The sequence below is a fragment of the Lissotriton helveticus genome, chromosome 10 (assembly GCF_964261635.1).
Source record: "Lissotriton helveticus chromosome 10, aLisHel1.1, whole genome shotgun sequence".
NCBI lineage: Eukaryota > Metazoa > Chordata > Amphibia > Caudata > Salamandridae > Lissotriton > Lissotriton helveticus.
Genome location: NC_136071.1, coordinates 357,182,957 through 357,204,356, shown reverse-complemented (window position 1 = coordinate 357,204,356; position 21,400 = coordinate 357,182,957). Strand labels below are relative to the sequence as shown.

The window sequence follows — 21,400 nt, the reverse complement described above, 5'->3', positions numbered from 1 at the left end:
GCTGACCACTGGTTTTGAGCTTGAAAGCGCAGTAAGACCAGCAGGCACGGGACACTTGTTTTCAAGCATGCTAAAGAGGGACTCAATCTTCCACAAGTCGATTGCTGCTACTACGGAGCCAGGGAGGCAGGCTAAGCACTGATGTTGACCTTAAAAGGGCAGTAAGACCTGGGGCGTGGGACACCTGTTTTCAAGCTGCTAAAGAGGGATTCAATATCCCAAAAGTCTGGTACCACTACCCCGAGCCCAGGAGAAGGGGCTGAGGAATGGTGTTACACTTAAAAGCGCAGTAAGACCTGAGGGCACTGGATGCCTCTGTTTTCAACCTGCCAAAGAAGGACTCAATATCCCACAGATCTGTTGCTGGTACAATGGAGCCCATAAGATGGGGCTGAGCACTGGTGTTGTGCTTAAAAGTGCGGTAAGACCCTGCAGGTGCGGTACGCACCCAAGCACGTGTCCTGGGGGAAGACTGGACAAAGAACGGGACTGTCTGCATCTGTCCGCAGCCAGCTGAGACCAGACTGAGCACCTCTCTTGACATTTCATGTCTTCTTTTCTTCTACTTGAGCAACGGTAAGCACAAATTAAACTTCGCCTCGGGGGAAGACAAGTGGCTGTGTAAAGGGCAAAATATTATGACACTCTTGACCTCAGCGGTGGAGGCTATCACAGAGGACATTAGTGCGCTTGAGGTGGAACATGACCTTGCTACTCAGGCAATTAGTCACTCTGAGGAAGTGGCTGGTATTAATTCTAATGCAGTGGATCCTGCCATCCTGACTGTTATGACATGCCCTTCAATATGTTCCCCTCTTTCATTCCGCAAACAGGATTTTCCTTTTGCAGATCTCTATGATTATTCTAGTATTACTGGGAGGGGCTTTCCTCTTTTGGTCATACGTCAGCTCCTATGGCCGGGGTAATGAAAAAGCACCTGGCCATGTGCTCTTATCCTCTGTCAAAAAAGGAATATGTCGCCCCTGTGCTCTGATGGAATCTAAAGCATTTTTAGAAAGAGCTTTTAAAGGTCTTGTAGATGAAATGTTGGTAAAACTTCAAACCTTGGTTATTCCCACTTCTTGTGAACTCAGACTTTTCACGAATGAGGACACTATTATTTATCTTGATGGGCCATCTAGAACCCCACTGGCTACTGAACAGCTCAAAAGGATCCCCTGTTAGCGTTTCAGTAACAGAGAATGTGAATTCAACTAGTGGTAGAGAGAGGGCTTTGCCACTAGTTGTCCCCCTCAGGAGGATCCCCTATGCCACCCTGTCTCTAGCTGTAGGCCTGGGCTTCCGTCTGTGAGTTTGCGTGATGTGATGCCTATCCCCCTTTATTCTGTGTAGGCTTGTTGCCCACAGGCCAACCCACATGTATAACGATCAAGGAAACACCTTGGTTTATAATCCCAAATTTGCTCTCATAACTGGCATCTAGGAAAGATTTGTTTTCTTCCTGGTGTTCTGATATGGTACCCTACAGTTTAAGCTTACCTCCTGCTGCTACTCCCTATGTTATTATCCCGGATACTGTTCCTTACTGGGACCTAATAGCATGAAAGATTACATGTGTTTGATGAACAAGGTGGTACATTGGATTAATAAACATTTGTGGTATAACTATTTGTTCAAATCCATTATATTGGCAAAGAGAGACCCATGAATAGATTCGAAATCTAAACCCTTTCATGGGGATTGTGTGGTAGTCTGTTTTGATAATCATCACACTGCTACCATCTTGTTATAACAGTTTGCAGCTGGATTTAGGCCACCTACGGAAATCTGCTTCTTCCCCAGGTTGTTTTTTATAAACCACTGTTTTCTTGTCCTCCTTACTCTGTGTCCAATGTGGATCAGTTCCCTCTTTCGTTCCTTCAAATGTTAGTTCTAGGCCTGCCCAGGAAGCAGTTGACCCTGTCTAAAACTGATTGACTTCCACCTCACTTCCCTGAGACCCTGCTTGCTTGCAAGACTGATTCAGTTGAGTGTTTGAGTTACCCAAATACCATCCCTGTTTTGAATTGGAATGTTACATACCTTACTAATAAAAGTTTACTAAGGAGTTTTTCTTTGCTTTTTTTACGTAGATTTAAAGTAATTTGCCTACAGGAAACGTAGGATACCGATACCAATTTCTATCTGGTGTCACTTGGCCGGTGGGGACATTGTCGTTTTTTACTAACTTAGCATGAGCACGTTGCAGCTTTCCTGCTGATTTGCACACATTCCTACATACCTTTATTTTTTGCAATAATTTCAAAGAGTGTTTTCACATGAGAACTCATCATTGTGTTTACTGTCTGCATGCTTCTGGGATTTGAACAACAATGCCCCTTGTTATTTTGTTCTGGCCAGTCCTTAGCCCTTTGACAAAACATACCAATGCAGGTCTTGTTTAGACAGTGTACTTGGGTTTTAAGTGGGGTGCACGAATCGGTAAGATACACTTGGAGAGGGACCTTTCCATGGAGAGGAGCGAAACAGCACCTGTGATGTAGATCTACCATCTATAGGCTGAGGTATGGGGTCTGCTGACAAAGCCCAGAGATCTTCTATCATAATAATTCTTCTTATTAGCAAGTGGAGGGAGGCTAGGCACTATAGTCCTTTTTCAATTGTCTTTTATAATGACATCTTCCTTCATGATTTATGGACTAGCTGTTATACGGACTATATTTGTATTATGCATTTTTCTGCTTACTAATGAAGATCAACCAGCTAACCAACCCTCATCCTTACTGCAGAGATACGTTTAATGCTGAGCTAGGACACCTATAGATGTTGTTAAAGGTCGATTGCCTTACTCTGCCTCCTTGTCCTGGAGCATGGTGGGACTGAAACTGGAAGCTGTATTGTATTGTTTAAATTATTCGAACATTCATTGAGACAGCACAGCATTCATTTTTAAAGTGTTAAATGACTCAATAAGAGAATAACATATTAATGGTGACCTGGAAAAGACAGATGATTTGTGAAGTAACACTGGTTGAAGTCACTTTAGAAAAACAAATGGTTAATAAAGAAAATGTTTACTGAATTTATACTAAGATATATTGAAGGCGTTATTGAATAAGAAATTATACAGAAGTCATAACATTATTGGCAAGAAAAAAATATTCTTTTTATTTAACGTTATAACCACAGTGCTTAAAAATAAATAAATATTGTATGCTGCACTGGTTGCGGCAGTGCAGTGAAGTGGAAAATTAAAAGAGTTGGAGGGTCGCAATAACGCTGGCAAAATATTAATCCGCAACAATATTGTCAGGGAAAGTAGATAACGAGTTAAGAAGAACAAGTTACTTACCTTCGGTAATGCTTTTTCTGGTGGATACAGTATCTGCCTGTGGATTCCTCACCTTGTGAATATCCCCTTGTGTCAGCAACGTTCGGAAAATTCTTTTGGTGCACGCCGGCGTGGACGACGTCACAGGAGCACGGCATCGCGCGCGACGCCAACTGACGTCACGGACTCCTTATTAGGCCTAAGTTGGCGTGATGACATCAGTTCCACCCTTTTTTCCGTGCCTTCGAGGCACCCGGACGGACCAATGATAGTAGACATATACATATACAATGTACCCTGTACATAATTTCCAAAAATACACACATAGTGTGAAGATAATGCATGAAAAACACCATATATAACATATATATATATATATTAATAAACACATCAATGCATTTAAACATTGTCATAAACTCAGATATAGAAGAGTGGACAACGGGGGGGCGGGGGGGCATGTGAGGAATCCACAGGCAGATACTGTATCCACCAGAAAAAGCGTTACCGAAGGTAAGTAACTTGTTCTTCTGATGGATACATCTGCCAGTGGATTCCTCACCTTGTGAATAGATTCTCACAGCGGTCCACTCTCCCGGAGGAGGGTGTCCACTCTTCTATACCAGAAAATCTTGAAGGACAGAGCGCGCAAAATGACCATCCCTCCTCATCTCGCTATCCAAGCAGTAATGCTTTGCAAAAGTGTGGGGGGAGGCCCATGTCGCCGATCTACAAATGTCCTCTACAGGTACACCTCTAGACAAAGCAGATGTTGATGACTTTGCTCTAGTAGAATGAGCCCTTATACCCTCTGGAGGTTCCTTACCAGCCAGGGCGTAGCAGATTTTGATGCATTGTATAATCATCTTGAGAGTGTGCGCTTGTGCACAGCTCTTTCTTTCTTGCAGCCAGCAAATCCAACAAAGAGCTGGTCATCCACTCGATAGTCTTTTGTCCTATCAAGATAAAAGCTCACTGCCCTTTTGGGGTCCAGACGGTGAAGTCGCTCCTCCTCCTTGGACGGGTGAGGGGGAGGATAGAAGGTAGGAAGGGTAATGGACTGTCCTAGATGGAAGGGAGTTACCACCTTAGGCAGAAAAGCAGCCCTGGTCCTAAGAACCATTTCTTCAGCATGAATGGTCAAGAACGGGGGCTTTGAACTAAGAGCTTGAAGCTCACTTACCCTCCTTGCCGAGGTAATTGCGACAAGAAAAACAGTCTTAAAAGACAAAAGTCTCAAAGGACACCTGTGTAGAGGTTCAAACGGAGAACCCATTAAATATGTAAGAACCAAGTTCAAATCCCATTGAGGTACAATAAAGGGAGTAGGAGGAAACTTATTTGTTAAACCCTTTAAAAATCTCAATACAACAGGAGATTTAAACAAAGACGGTTGATCTACTAAACAGATAAAAGACGATAAAGCTGATAGATATCCCTTTACCGTAGCCACAGCAAAACCTTGCTGCGCCAATGAAAGAGCAAATTGAAGTATTTCTGACAAACGAGCTCTCAAAGGATCAACAGAATTCTCCCCACACCAGGATACAAATTTAGACCACCTATAAGAATAGATGGACTTGGTGGAGTCAGGCCTGGCCAATAAAATGACATCCACCACATCAGGTGGGAGAGAAAAAGAATTCAGGTTGCCCCGTTCAATTTCCAGGCATGAAGGTGTAAGGTCTGGAGGTGGGGGTGTAGAACCTGCCCCAGCGACAGCGAGAGGAGGTCTGCCCTGAGAGGGAGACCGAGCGGAGGGCATGAGGAGAGGTGGAGAAGATCTGTGTACCACACCCTTCTTGGCCAATCGGGGGCGACCAATATAACTTGGGCCCGGTCTTGACGAATCTTCCTCAGAACCCGAGGAATCAAGGGTATGGGAGGAAACGCGTAAAGAAGTTGCGAGTCACAACTCAACTGAAACGCATCCCCCAAGGCTCCCTGCATCGGAAACTGGAGGCTGCAGAATGACGGGCAGTGAGCATTCTCGCAAGTGGCGAACAGGTCCACCTGAGGAGTCCCCCACATCCGAAAGACGTGACAAACTACCTCTGGATGAAGCCTCCACTCGTGGTCGGCTGAGAACTGCCGACTGGGACTGTCTGCACGTACGTTCAGTACTCCGACCAGATGATTTGCAACCAGACAAATCTGATGTTCCTGAACCCAGGACCAGAGACGCAGAGCCTCTCTGCAGAGACACTGTGACCCCACCCCTCCCTGTTTGTTGATATACCACATCGCGGTGCTGTTGTCCGTCATGACCTGAACCGACCGACCACGAAGGGAAGGGAGGAAGGCCTTGAGTGCAAGACGTATCGTCCGCAATTCCAGAAGGTTGATGTGAAGCAACCTTTGCTCTGGAGACCAAAGACCCTTGATCCCCAGATCCCCCAGATGAGCACCCCACCCTAGAATGGATGCATCCATTATCACTGTGGCCACCGAGAAAGGAGTTTGAAAAGGCTTTCCTTGAGACAGATTGCCTTCCATTCCCCACCAAGACAGATCCGCCGCAGCTTCTCTGGAGATCCTCACTGACTCCCCAAGATCCCCTTGGTGTTGATACCACTGCCTGCAGAGGCACCACTGGAGTGCCCTCATGTGCCAGCGTGCATGGTTGACCAACAGAATGCAAGAAGCCATCAGACCGAGCAGACGAAGGATCTTCGGGACTGGAACAACCGCTCCATTGTAAAATAAAGGAATCATTTCCTGTATGTCGTGAATCCTTTGAGGTGGATGGAATGCACGACATACAGATGTGTCCAGTACCGCACCTATGAACAGGTTGCGCAGGGAGGGCACCAGGTAAGATTTGGGTGCATTTATCGAAAAACCCAACCTGTGCAACAACTGAGTTGTCTCTAGCAGATGATGGAGCACTATCTCTGGAGATTCCGCTTTGATCAGCGAATCGTCCAGATAAGAGAATACTGGAATCCCTGACCTTCTGAGATGTGCAGCCACCACAGCCATCACCTTGGTGAAGACTCGAGGCGCAGTAGTAAAACCAAAAGGTAGAACAGCAAACTGGTAGTGTTGCGATCCCACCGTGAAGCGGAGATACTTTCTGTGCGACTTCAGGATCGGGATGTGAAAAGAAGCATTCTGCAAGTCGATCGACACTATCCAGTCTTCTTCCAGCAGCGCTTGAAGAACCTGCGCAAGGGTGAGCAACTTGAACTTCTCCTGCTTGAGGTAAAGGTTCAAGATCCTGAGATCCAGGATTGGACGAAGTCTGCCATCCTTTTTGGGGATCAGGAAATACCGGGAGTAGCATCCCTGACCCCTTTCCTGCTCTGGAACCACCTCTATCGCACCCTTTTTGAACAATGTTTGTACCTCTTCCTATAGGAGTAACTGGTGGTCCTCCGAGCAAAAACCTTGGCAAGGAGGGTAATTCGGGGGAAATTCCCGAAAGGGAAGAGCATACCCATTCTCTACGAGATTGAGAACCCAAAGATCTGATGTAACCGATTCCCAATCCCGTAGAAAATAAGTAAGCCGACCCCCCACAGGACTCGCATGATCCGGAATGGTGGATCTAGGGCTGCTTTGCTGTTGTAGGCGGGTGGTGGGTAGAAGAAGAGGAAGTGGAGGAGGAGAAGGCTTGACGTCCACGAGAACGACCCCTTTGTCTGCCTCTGTAGAACCTGTATAAAGGATTTTGCTGCTGCTGTTGCTGCTGGGTCTGCTTATAGGTATGAAAATTGACCTTCCAAAACCCTTGTATCTTTTGGCAACAGAGCCTCTAGTTTGCAAACCCAAAGATCTTGCCATTGCTCTGCTATCCTTAAACCTTTCCAAAGCAGCATCAGCTTTCTTTCCGAAAAGGCCTGTGCCATCAAAAGGCAAATCCATCAGAGCAGCCTGAACATCCGCAGAAAACTCAGAAGTCTTTAGCCAAGCAGCCCTTCTGGTGGCGATCGAAGACCCCATGATCCTAGCCACTGAATCTGCTGTGTCCATACCACTTTGTATGACCTGCCGAGCTGCAGCCTGCGTGTCAGATATCACTTCAATAAAGTTCTTCCTATCCTCCTCAGGAAGCTTAGGAGAAAGTTCTTTCACTCTATCCATCAAAGCATGGATATATCTGCCTAGCAAACAAGTAGCATTTGTCGATTTTAGGGCCTTACTGCCTGACGAAAACACTTTTTTTGCATTTTGATCCTGCTTCTTAGAGTCTTTATCTCCAGGAACCTGGGGAAAAGCACCTGCAGATCTTTTCGAGCAAGCAGCCTGAACCACCAAACTCTCTGGCAAAGGATGAGAGGCTAAGAATTCAGGATCTCCAGGCGCCACTCTGTAGTGCCTTGCCACTGACTTTGAAACTGCAGGAGCAGTAAGAGGTTTACTCCATACCTCCAATATAGGATCAGTAAGAGCCTCAGTAAACGGAAGAAGTGGCTCAACCACAGAAGATGGAGAATGGAGAACTTCAGTAAGAATGTTAGACTTGTACTCCACAGATGGCAAAGTCAAATTTAAGAGTTCTGCAGCCTTCTTAATTACCACATGGTAAGGCGCCACATCCTTAGAAGGAGCATCAGATACCGTGGGCAACCCCCATTCTGGAGAAAATTCTAGACCACTTGCATCATGCAACTCTTCAAAATAATCCTCCTGATCCTGAAGCTCGCCCCCTTTAATTTCTGCTTCTCCATAATTTCTCTCCTCCAAAAGGCGCTGCGCTCTACGCCTCGACCACTTCATTCGAACCGACATCGTCGGATCCGGTAACGACTCCGATGGAGTTGGAGCTGGCGTCGAATGAGGAGCTGGAGCCGGAGCCGCCTTCTAATGTGAAGCTGGTACCGGCGTCGAACCTCGATTTGAATCTCGAGGTCTCTCCGGAGCCGGTGAAGCCGTGCACGGAGTCGATGACCTCGGAGGCGCCGATAGAAGCCATGGTGGAGTCGGTGTCGGCATAAACGGCAGGAAAGGAGCCAGAGCATAAGCCTGCGACACACCCAGATTATAAACTAATGGACCCATGGGACCAGCCGGCGCAACAGAGGGGTATATTGCTCTCGCATATACGCCATACACGGCGTTCAGAAAATGCGAAGGATCCTGACCAGGACCAGGAAATTGAGGGTACGAACCCACCGGCTGCTCCTGAGGAGGCTGCACCGGATTGGACTCATCCTGAACCTCTTGTTCCTCGGGATGATGTACCGGAGTCGTCGAACCCTGAGGAACTTCTTCTCCTTCATGCTCCGAAGACTGATACGGATCCGGAGACGGATTCGATTCCGGAGCCGGAGTAGACTCCAGAGATTGTAAAGGCATGGCCTCACCTTCTGGATTACGAACTGGAGAGAGAGATATCATGCCCTTACGATGTTTTCGTGAAGTTGACTTATTTTTCGAGTCCGACTCCCTGCTGGAATGATGTCTCGAACTGTGCTTCTTTCTCCTATGCTTCTTTTTTGATGAACCAGAAGCATGACCCGAAGCTGACTTCCAAGCCGACCTCGACCGGGTCCTCGATTTCGACTTAGACTTTGTCTTCGACTTCGACCTCGACCTCGAGCGTCTCGATCTTGAACTCGAAGCTCTCTCGGTGTCCTTACCCTTCAATTTGGCAACCAGCAGTTTTGCCTCTCGTTCACGAAGAGCCTTTGGGTTCATTTTAAAACAGGATCGACAACCTTTGACGTCGTGATCCAAACCCAGACACCATAGACAGTCACCATGAGGATCGGTAATGGACATCATCCTTCCACATGTATAGCATGGTTTAAAACTTGTCTTCCTCGATGACATCTCTACAGTAGACAGCAACACCAAACAGATACAGTAACCAGAAATCCATAAAAGTAACAAAGTTACTATCCGTACAACAGAAGATCCCAAGAAACCGTTAGCGTCGACAATGCGGAAAAAGGGAACTGATGTCATCATGCCGACGTAGGCCTAATAAGGAGTCAGTGACGTCAGTCGGAGTCGCGCGCGTTGCCGTGCTCCTGTGACGTCGTCCACGCCGGCATGCTACAAAAGAATTTTCTGAACGTTGCTGACGCAAGGGGATATTCACAAGGTGAGGAATCCACTGGCAGATGTATCCATCAGAATGATACATCTATACTTCCCTAAGTATACACATACGGACTATATAGCCTAGATGTGATATTTTTACAGGTCTAGGTATTGACTGAGACACTGTAACAAATACTTAAACTGCTTCAAAGAGTTGTATGAGACACCCTTCAACCTCGAGTGGAGAGCAAATACCAAAATGTTTGATTCCACTAAGTACACTGGTTTCTCCTTTAAAATTGTTTATTCACTTTTATAAAGTAATGATACCGTTTATCAGTGGTACAGTCAACATGTTTCTACAATTTAACAACGATGCAATAAAATAAGTAAATGCGGACATTACTGAACGCAACAGAAGAGGTATAACATAAAGAAATAAGTAGGCACTGGATGATTGCATTTTACCCTAATGATGTCCATGTCGAGCCAAACTCTCTACTCACAAAAAAAGATTGCCATTTTGCTGAGAACAAAGCATATCTGACAAGATACTTTGCCAGACCCAGTTCTGACCCCCCAGAACACAGATCACCAATTTATTTCACACAGACCAATGACCAAACTACTAGGCTGCAATGACCTTTGATCTCTAGCAGCCTCTTTTAGGAAGGAAGAGCAACACTGGTGATTCATTGCACAATTGTACAAGTTGCACACAGATCAACTCTCAAGGTCCGATCAGGGCTAGTGAGATGGTTTTTCGACTCTTAAACTTACTTTGTAGCTGCCTTTTTGAATTTCTATGAATTATAAGGCATTGTTACTGTGTGCTTTCAACAATGTGCACCCCATGTGTCTTCTCTTGCTATTCCTTGTCTCCTATTCAGACCCTTCTGGGTCACTGCTGCTCCCTGGATCACTCTGCAAGTTCAAGCTGGAATAGCAGCCGGTGCAGTCAGGCTGAGGAGGCCTAGTCCTTCTTCTTGGCGGTGGGCTGCCCCCTGTGACCTCCCTCTTCAGCCTCAGAATTGTTGTATGGTCACCGACCATTTGCTCCTTGGTAGGAGAGAGAAAGAGATAGAGATGAAGAGAGAGCTTCTGTAAATGTTTTGGACCCAAAATTGCACAGAAATATTGGATTACAAAGAGTTTTGACAACCAGAGTAGAGCAGACAGAGTGCCTCTTTTATAGACTATTGGATGCCCAAAAAAGTGAATGCCCTTTCTGGCTGCCTTTCATTTGTATCGTCATATTTAGAGCTGGGGGACAGCACAGTTTTTAATGAAACCCTGAGTCTGCAGTACAGTCTGCTATTGGGCCGCCAGGTCATAGATACGGTACTGGATGGGGAAATCAAGCCCTAATGCGAAATTAAAGAAGCTAAGCTAATTAATTAAGATGCAAATTATTTAGAATAATAGCTATATGGGCATTGATTAACATGAATAAAATAAAAAAAAAAACATATTTTAAACGTGCAAACAAAAGTGAAATCGACAATGTTGAAATGTGCACAATGGAATTTAGAGACCTGACCTCAATGTGACATGCTTAGAAATATTTGTCTTGACTTCAGAATGTTCCAGTTTAACAAATGTATTACATTTTGCTAAGAAACGCCTGATTGTGATAACCAAATTTCCTATTTACCCATTTCACATAATGCTTGAATAGAATAGTTGAAAAGTTTAAAACAGTATTTCTTGTTCGTGTTAATGAAATGCATTACTAAACAGTATTTTTACAGGTCGATGTTTCTCTTCTTTAGCATAGTTTATTGTTTACACAATTAAACATTTAACATTAGACGGTTAAACTGTATTCAATGCCTATGGCAACGGAAGCTTATGAATCGAGACATATGTAAGTGACCTACATGTTATTTTGTGAGAAAGGAAGAGCTGAACTCACTCTCAGACGAATGCTGTTACCTGATTGGATCCAAAGAGGAAAGAGACTTGCTACACATTTTGCTACATTTTTTTTGTCTTTTATATTAGTGTATGTTCCTAGTGTAGATCAATTCTTTTCCCTCACAGCTTTTCCTAGAGACCCATTGCTTTGTACCTTTTGACGTTGTCTATTGTAATGGAGTTTATGGCGTATTATTGGGATGAAAGTGAATAGCTGGATGAAAAAAAGATGTTTAGTGTTTATATGTAAAAAAGTTGAAGAGTTTCAGGCTGGATGTAGCCTAAAAACCCAGGATATTGAGTGTAGAAAACACTTAAAAACCTTATTATTCTGATTGTTGACGAACTATCGTTTTCTTCAATAGAGCAAACAAGAATTGTTATATGTTTTGTTATTTTAAAGATTTTGTTGAATGTGCAAGTACGAGAGAAATTGGAAAGGAGGGGTAGCAGCTGGAAGGAGTGAGATCAAACGTCATAGTGTTTTCCACTGATATCAGTTAGGTGGTGATGTCAGGGTACCACATTGTATTAGGTTAGTGGTCGTGTGAATATCGCATTGTGATTTGTTAACAGGTTTTCGATAAATAACAACTGTGATTGGAGGAAAAGAAATCTGACATTTTTGGGCCAAAATTAAGGGCTAGATGTAGGTGGCCCAATACCGGTCGGTAACGGTGAAATTCGTTAAATTTCACCATTACCGACCGGTATTTAGGCATTTGAGATGTAGGGAGGATTCGGTATTAAGGAATCAGTATTTACCGATTCCTTATGGCCTTGCATTTAAGTAATCGGTAATACCAATTCCCTAAATGCAATGTAGGTAGCACTTAAAACAGTGCACCTCAGCCTTAAGGAATCGCTATTTACCACCAACTCCAAGTTGGTGGTAAATAGCGATTTTCTTTCAAAAAGCACTTTTTTGCTTATTGAAGTGTGCCATGTGGCACACATCCATGCCCTTAGGGCATGCATGTGTGTCACATGTGCACACATGAACATTTCAAGGTTGCAACAGGCCTGGCACCCTTGAAATACCTCCCGGTATTATCAATTCGGTAATACCGAATGTCTTCACATTCATTCCTATGGGCTTCCAAGGCCATAGGAATGAATCGGTAAGTATTCGTTATTACCGAATCTCAATTACCGTTCGGTAATAACGAATATTAAGAATTCTGTATTTTTTTACCGAATTTTTACCTACATCTGAAATACCGATTCCTAAATACCGAATCGGTAAAATTCGGTATTTAGGAATCGGTATTTCCCAGTTACCTACATCTAGCCCTTAAACACTGAATTTGAATGTTTTCCCTTACGATTTTGTGAGAACCATGAAATGCTTCAAAGAATTTGAGTTTTGTGAAGGGTGATGATACGATTCTGATAAGCTAAGGTGACGAGGCACCACCTGAGGGTTTGCCTGCACATAACATGACAAGTGAATTGGGATTACATATGTGTTTATGGATTTGTCAGTGGTGCAAGAAAACTGAGACGGAAGGTCCATTAAAATTTCTGAAATACAGTAGCTTTGAGACTAGAATTATTGAGAGATTTTTATATGAAATGAAACTGCCGCCTAGACCTACACAATATAAAGCTTTGAATATCCAGAGAGAAGTTGCCAGAGAGAAAGAAACAGAAACATATCAGAAGGACACAAGGAGAGCAATGCGTAATTATGCAGATGCTCAGTGGAAAGAAGGGCATCATAGATGGAAGAAAGCCAAAGTTGAAGGGACTAAATTGAACACAAGAGCATCATCAAATGTAGGAAAACAACAACGAGACTGAGCACCCACTTCATCAATACCAAACACACTGCTGAAGAAATTAACTGGGTTGTCCTCGAGACACTGTCCGCAAAAAACTTCAATACAGAACGGACCCTGTATGAAAAGGAACAAAGATGGGTGTACCGTCTTAAGACTTACGAAACAGGGTAGAATGACAATATCCCCTGGTACACCATGCAGCACTGACCAGGTACACCAGCATCAAACAGGATAAAGCAGTGACTGCTGCCAAACTATTGAGGTCCTAACCAGATCAGAATCAGACCAGATATCAACATGCGATTAGAAATCAGAGAGGGAGAATAAGGAGTACCAGCATCATATATCAGAGTGGAAATTCTAGTGACATTTCAGAATGATTGGATATGATCATTTTCCTATATGACAAACGATTCCAGAATAGTATGACAAAACGATACTAACCATGAGTACATTTGTTTTGAATCTCTTGGTCAAAACAACTGAACCTGACCAAAGACAATTTTTTGTCAATAATTTTGTCAAAATAACCTTCACTTCCCAATACATAAGCAAGAAGCGCTGACACACTAATACATAATTTCAACTATCTGTCCTAGTTACTATGAATTATAACTGAGATCAGTATCAGTTGAATAACTAAGCATGACAAAACAGAGTCTTTCTACCATGCCGATCACCAGCAATTAACTATAAAACCTGCTTGACAACGGGCCCGCGTCACCAAGGCACAGTAGACGGAGTGAGCACAAGTCGTGACCTCGACCCCTCAAGGTACTTCTTAGAGACAGGAGGCCGGTTAACACACACAAATGGTAACGCTGTGTATCTAACAATCTCTCTCCCTTGTTTAACAGTAAGTGAAAAGTCACCTCCGCGTGTCCCCTGAGGAAACACAAATGCAGTATTAAAAGGTATTAGGATGACTATGAGCACAACAAAGCGAGATCGCTTTATTTACCAGACAGTTTTTCTTAAACTACATTAGCTCCTCCCCTGTATTTACATCAAGCCACACGTACCGCATAACTAAAGCATAGCATTCTGATTTCAGCGCCACCCTCACACACACCCGCACTCTCTATCAATACTCACCCAGCAGCAAGGAAGCAATTATTCTGCTCAGCACACTGTACTAATTCCAAGTTTGTTGAGAGTGTCACCATAACAGCAATCGTATCTACAGTATTAGTAGGATTACACTAAAGGCTACCTCCTTAGATTACCGTGGGATCAAGGAAGCAATTATTCTGCTTGGCACAATATACTAATTGTAAGATTGGTATTAGTGTCACTATAACCACTAGCGTACTTCAGTAATTGCGGGTTCAAGCTAAACGCTACCTACTTAAATCACCGCGGAGCGATTTGGCTAAATCCTTTAAATAGATCGATATCAGCTCCTCACTCATTCACTACCGTACTCTCTAACAAAAATAATACCGGTACTAAGGAAGCTACAATTTTGTTCAGCACGACATACAGATTGTAAATTAGAGCATACCTCTAAATTTAATAACAGCGCTGCTTCCACTGCTAGCTTCATTTTTTATTCTCCACAATATTCTGTGGAACAATGTATACATTCTTGACTAAACCTATCCGCATTAGAGGCCAGGCGCATGACCTACCTTATGAAGCTCATAGATACTGTTTGTAGCGTTATTAAATAAGCGGTTTTCTTCAATAGATACCCATGAGTTCTCTACTGCATTCATTGTGTGTTTTTCACCCTAGTAGCAAAGTTCATAGTAGGTAACAATTACTGAAAATAAGCATTCTTTTAGACAGACATATATCACAATAGATCAAGGTTCGTGTTTAATTAGTATGATACCCTGCTGTCATGGTCTTCTTTTTCTTTCTCTTTACAGTTATAGGTACTATAGACCCATAACACCTGAGAAGAAGGGTAAGTGCACTATACTTACCTTTGCACGTCAACAACTTGGCTACGTGCCTCACACTGGTCCTAAAGAAAGCCCCCGACCCTACAGGCCACCAAAGGGGCTGAAACATGTCGACCATTCATGTTTTTAAAGTAGGTAGCCCTTCTAGATATACACCCCCTTTTGATTTTCACTTCACACACACTTTCATCATTACTGATCACTACTGTAATCACCAGTTGGTCTTCCTCCAGGAGGGGGAAGGCATATTGAATCGACCATAGGATGATGCTTTTCACGTAGCTACACAAGCAAAAAATCAAGATCTACCGCCACTGTACATTTTACGTAAATAGGGTTTTTCTCAAGACGGCTAAAACCCAAGACCCTGGTAATAACACAGGACAAGTGATCCATTCTCTTATGTTTGTATGACTATCGCCTGGAAGCCGAATGGATTTCAGCTTCTTTCTCCCCTGATTGATTAAAAGAGAGATTAGATTGTATCCAGCTATTTCCACAGATAAACCAGAGAAGGGGAAGAAGACAAAGATATAGGGAAAAGACAAAGAAAAAATTGAAAAGGAAGATGAGACAGGTAGTGATTCAGGGGATGATATTTTAGAGGAAATTATAGCTGCACGTCCCCCGCCTTATGCAACCCAACTGTTAATACTGGAAATGGAACCATTACAAGCAGTACAATAGATACTGCCCCTGTAGAAACTAGCATAGTGCAAATTGAAAGACCACTTCAAGTACTTCGGATTGCCCCATCGTGTATTTCTCAATCACAGATTAGTATGCCACCTGTGATGACTACACCTGTTATGACTTGTCCAGTGCAAGTGCAGCAACCAGCAACTGTGGATAGTGCCTGGACCAATCGCAAATGCTCCAATAAATGTTAATCTGACTCCAGAAACTCAAGGAGCTGTAGGAGGTTTACCTACATCAGGAATTATTCCATCTTCTTAAAATTCATAGATTATTGCATCGAGACCACTTCAGAAGGTCAAAGCAATAAGAGATGGGGGAAGAATTGTTTTTCGAGCATCAGTAGAACCGGGGAAAATAAATGTGTTTGAAGTAGGACTTTTTCCACCATGGTTTGGAGAAGCAGTAGGGATTAAAAAGACAGAGAGCCCTGTGCAAATGGTTAACCCAGAACTTGAGAAAGAGAGACCACTAAATGACCCAAATTAAAAGATGAACTAGAAGAGATTCTTAGGGGATGCCTAGATTTGGAGCATTTGAATCTATATAAAGAGAAATCATTGATTTGCTTGTGTGTAGAAAGATGGGCAGCAACTACACACGATAAATTGACTGAGTTGGCCTGGAAATATGAGGTTGATCTTTTTAAAAGTTTTCCTTGGCAGATAAGCTACAGGTTTCAATTAGATGATGAAGCAATTTAAACAATGTGTTCTTCAGGAATGTGGTTGCACATTACAGAATTAATAAAATGGATTCATAAATGGGGCAATTAAAAAACATTGGAGCGCTAACGGGCAAGAAAACATGAAAAGAGAAAGAAATAACCTCAATTAGCTAAGGGAAAATAAGGAACAGGATGAGGAAGGCGTTTCAGCTTATCCACTGAGAGAAATAGTGGGAGGAGTGTATGTCCTTGTGCCTTATAGATCCTGCAGATTTCATGAACAATTTCCAAAAATTAAGAGACAAACCTGTGCAGTGGTACACACAAGTTGATCAATCTGTGAAGAATTCAAAAGTGATGCGCAGCGGACTGGTGGACAGGCAAGTAGCCGGCCATGTGCAGAAGGTATGACATACATAGCTGAGGAAATTCCTCCTACTTTGGCGAGGCTGCAGAGGGTGAGGGAGGATGGAGGCCGGGCAAGATGAGAGGCAGCTGTTGGCCTACATGTGAAATATATTACTGCCTCTGCTAACAGAGCTCCTTCCTCCTGCAGTAGAGTTTGTGGAGGGTGGAAACTCTTAAATGCACTGTGGAAAATGCAAAGGTGGATCCAGGGCTATTACATCACTAATCTTTTGTTAGTTATTGTAGGCAATTAGTAATTTTCTTACTACAGGTGCATTTTGAAATCAACAAGCACCTGCAGTAGGAAAATAATGTGCTCACTTTTATAGGAAGATTACACTCAACCCCTCATTATATATTGCATAGTTCTACCTTGTGAAGGGGGGTTTTCCCAGTGTGATTGTCTAGGAGGTGAAGGATGTGTTGCAATTCCTCCTTTTATAAGAGATTAGTGGTATTTGGACAATATATTACAGAAACATTGGAAAAAAAAGAACCATGATACAAAAATATCGTGAGACAGAAATATCATCGTCAAGAATGTCATTTTCTTGATAGGTAATATTGTTGTTTTTAATATCATTTTCCATACTTTAGTTGTTAAAAATATAATTTTTTGATTATTTTAATGTTTTTAATTTTACATAATAATTGTATGTGTTATTATTGTTTGTATCATTTAATATTTTTTAAATATAGTTTGTAATTTTAAGTTATTTAGATTTTTTCTTTTAATTGCTAATACTAATTTATAATGTTATAGCGAGATGTTGGGTTTGTAGGGGGGTAGGGTAATAAGTGAATTAAGTAATAATTTATTAATAATTAATAATTTCTAAGTACGTAACTACATTGATATTAATTTTGTATGTTATGCTGATTTATTTTAGGGTTGCTCTGACAATTATCTTGTCAGAGCAACCCTGGTACCTGAAATATTCTATTTTTTTAATGGTTTTTGTTTCTTTAGTTTACTGGGAGCTTTGCGACGATATCGTGATCCCTGCGGTTAGTCCCAAAAACAGAAAACAAAAGCAGACATTCATTGACCACCAAAACATCCAAAAATAATATGTAAAAAAACATTCTGAACATTACCCTGCACATATTGCTATATACATACTTCTTAAAAACCATGTCCAAACTCATGTTTTGTACTTCTTTAAAATCCATCTTTCAGACCTGTTTTTCATTTTCTTGGTTATTCAGGAGGTCACGATGACGTCGTTAACTGCAATGATGGCACCTTTTCCATAAAGTCTAAAACACATATATCCACACATACTACAGTATTTTACACACTAGCCCCCACATGCATCAAGCATTTTTGTAGTCGCAAACGGTGCGATTCCTTAAAATCGGCCGTTTGCGAATGCAAAAGTGCTTTTTGGGATGCATGAAGCAATTTTAGAATTCGTAACATGTTTGCGAGTTCTAAAATTGCGGGTGCTTTTAAGAAGTCGCAGATGTGCGATTTCTTAAAAGCAATGCATCATTAAATTTAAAACTGAAAATTCGCAATTAGGGTGCCAAATTTACCGAGTGGTTGAACCACTCGGTAAATTTGGAAAAAGTGTTTAAAAAGCTGAAAATGTTTTTTTTTCAGCATTCATGTTTCACACACACATGTCCTTAGGACATGTGTGTGTGAAACATGATGCGAAAAATACATTTATGGGGTGCATGGGGGGGTCCTTTGGACCCCCCCCTGCACCCATGAAATTTTCTAAGTGCCACTCGCAATTTGCATTGACTCCTATGGGCCTTTTGGCCCATAGGAATCAATGGCAATTGCGAAAAATAACGTAAGAATTCGGTATTTATTTGGGATTCGGTAAAAATTGCGATTTTTACCGAATCACAAATGAATATCGAAAATAATGATGCATAGCATTTTGCACTTCTTAATTTGCGATTCCTTATTTTTCGCAAATTAAGAAGTGCAAAATGTCACAATGATGCATGTGGGGGTAAGGGTTTCTTACAGTATTCTCTAAAGTCATGTTTTTCTAGAGAGTTTCTATCTCTAAAACCAATTTTATGTTTTCGCGATGACACCGGAGGTTGCAATGACGTCGGTAATCGTGATGCCTGTGGACACGTTGTGAAAACGGAAAACAAAAGCAGACATTCAATGGCCACCAACACAGCCAAAAATAATATGTAAAAAAATCCATTCTGAACATTGCACTACAAATATTACGATGCTGTTTTAATGGGCCTCACCCCGAATGCACTGCGCATTTTAGTTGGGGGTTTTGTTGATTTTATGGTCGGCCTTGATCTTTGCACTAATTTTAAGAAATCATTTATAATGAGTTGTGGCCCCAAAATCACCATATTAACTCAATCTCTTCAGGATCTGAACTCTAATGCACTTGCACTTTCCCATATTTGGGCCTAATGTTTTCTGATAATGGTCTTGGGCAGCCCATCTAGTGCACAGTAGGAGTAAATTTCTAAAGTCCACTAACTCAATGTTGTGCCTTCCACAACCAAAAAGAACTGAGGTAGTGCAATCTATGATTAAAATTTACAAAACACAATGCATACCGACGGTAACATATGGCGCTGAAGTTTGGGGTTTTACTGAATGTTGTAGCATTCAGGGCAAAGAAAACAGATTTTGTAGAAAACTTTTGGGGGCCCCAATTTCTTGATCAAATTTTATTTGTCACATGGAATTAAAAGTGCCTTATGTTGAAGACTACATCAGGTCTCTTCTGGCCATATTTTGGCTGAGAATCTGGCAAAACCCAGCGGCAAGGCTAACCAGAGAAATCATAGCGGACTGCCTTAAATGTGATAAGGGCAGGGACATACCGTAGCTTGCCGCTGTTAGAAACAGTCTCATTAGTGTGAATTTCAACCATATTTTTCAGAACCCAAGTAACACAGAGGGCATACCAAGAAGACCCTACTGGAGGCTTTATATGATCAATACAATGGTTCTAGACATGCAACTGAGGTACTGAAAACGCCAGTTGCAAGGTATATGTCCTTGGTGTCCACTAAATGTCCTCCATCACATTTACCATCCAGGTATCTTTTAAAGAAATTAAGCTGCTGGGAGAGAACCCTGCACTTTCGCATTAGGGCAGGCACCTTACAATATCTACTGTGCTTCCCCAAAGGCTTTTAAAAAAACCTTGAGCAAATGACCTGTCCCTGTGGCAATCAGAGTAACCAATCACTTTTACATTTTTCTAATCTTTTGTAATTTTTATTAAAAATACACTAAACAATTTTTGATTCCTCTTTTTAAGGCAACTACCACTGTTGATTTCAGAACAACCCACATGGAATTTGAAATCTTGAGAGGCTAGATTTGATTTTTAGTGTAAGTTCCTTTGTGAAGGCGGCAGTCCGTTCACGCGCCTCTATGAGTACTGTATAAACGCACTTGATCTTACTTAACCCCTTAATTGCTGCCGTCGGCCAACGGTCGTCACGGCCACTACCTCCCCAGTGCTGCGCACGACCGTTGGACGTCCAGTTCAGCACTGGATAATGGACAGCGCAGCACTGGGGAGGTTTGTTTACAAGCTCTAAAGGGGTTAATAACATCTTGCTGCTATTTGCTGTGAACATCAAGTCTATATGCTGGTCGTTGCTTTGTAGAAACTGTTGCCTTGTACATCTTGGTTTTTAATATATTGTCTACATTTGACCGTATTTTAACACATTATGCTGCTACATATTTCTAAAACAACAAGTGATGGACTGAATGTGGATCAATGTCACACACTCCCCCAGTCAAAAGATCTGGGCCCAAATCCATCGTTTTTTTGCACTCCACACCACCCTGGGTTAGACAATGGCGATATGCAAATCAGCTCTGACCCTGTTGCCCCATGGGAACAGTCCAGTCCGAACTACAAAAGCCATGTCCTTCCCAGAACGGAATCAAGCATCCGAGGACCGGACCGGTTTCGAGGTAACACCTCTCTTCAGCGTCTGGGCGTGGTGTGGAGTGCAAAAAAACGATGGATTTGGGCCCAGATCTTTTGACTGGGGGAGTGTGTGACATTGATCCACATTCAGTCCATCACTTGTTGTTTTTGCAATTGCCGCCCTAAGTGCGCTGGGGATGCCCAGACGTGGGTCCCAGGCACTCCACACCACTTGGAGTCAAGCTAGCCGGGCTGAAGAGAGGTGTTACCTCGAAACCGGTCCGGTCCTCGGATGCTTGATTCCGTTCTGGGAAGGACATGGCTTTTGTAGTTCGGACTGGACTGTTCCCATGGGGCAACAGGGTCAGAGCTGATTTGCATATCGCCATTGTCTAACCCAGGGTGGTGTGGAGTGCAAAAAAACGATGGATTTGGGCCCAGATCTTTTGACTGGGGGAGTGTGTGACATTGATCCACATTCAGTCCATCACTTGTTGTTTTTGCAATTGCCGCCCTAAGTGCGCTGGGGATGCCCAGACGTGGGTCCCAGGCACTCCACACCACTTGGAGTCAATCTAGCCGGGCTGAAGAGAGGTGTTACCTCGAAACCGGTCCGGTCCTCGGATGCTTGATTCCGTTCTGGGAAGGACATGGCTTTTGTAGTTCAGACTGGACTGTTCCCATGGGGCAACAGGGTCAGAGCTGATTTGCATATCGCCATTGTCTAACCCAGGGTGGTGTGGAGTGCAAAAAAACGATGGATTTGGGCCCAGATCTTTTGACTGGGGGAGTGTGTGACATTGATCCACATTCAGTCCATCACTTGTTGTTTTTGCAATTGCCGC

General features: G+C 42.9%; 1 protein-coding gene across 1 annotated transcript in view; it reads right to left on the bottom strand.

Annotated features, from left to right (window-relative positions):
• Positions 1-9,565: 9,565 nt before the first annotated feature.
• Positions 9,566-21,400, bottom strand: part of LOC144785195 (uncharacterized) — a 187,680-nt gene continuing 175,845 nt past the window's right edge. Inside the window, exon 3 of the mRNA XM_078664243.1 lies at positions 9,566-10,339. Coding sequence (XP_078520369.1) covers positions 10,163-10,339 — 177 coding nt within the window. The 3' untranslated portion in view covers positions 9,566-10,162. The remainder of the gene's footprint in view (positions 10,340-21,400) is intronic.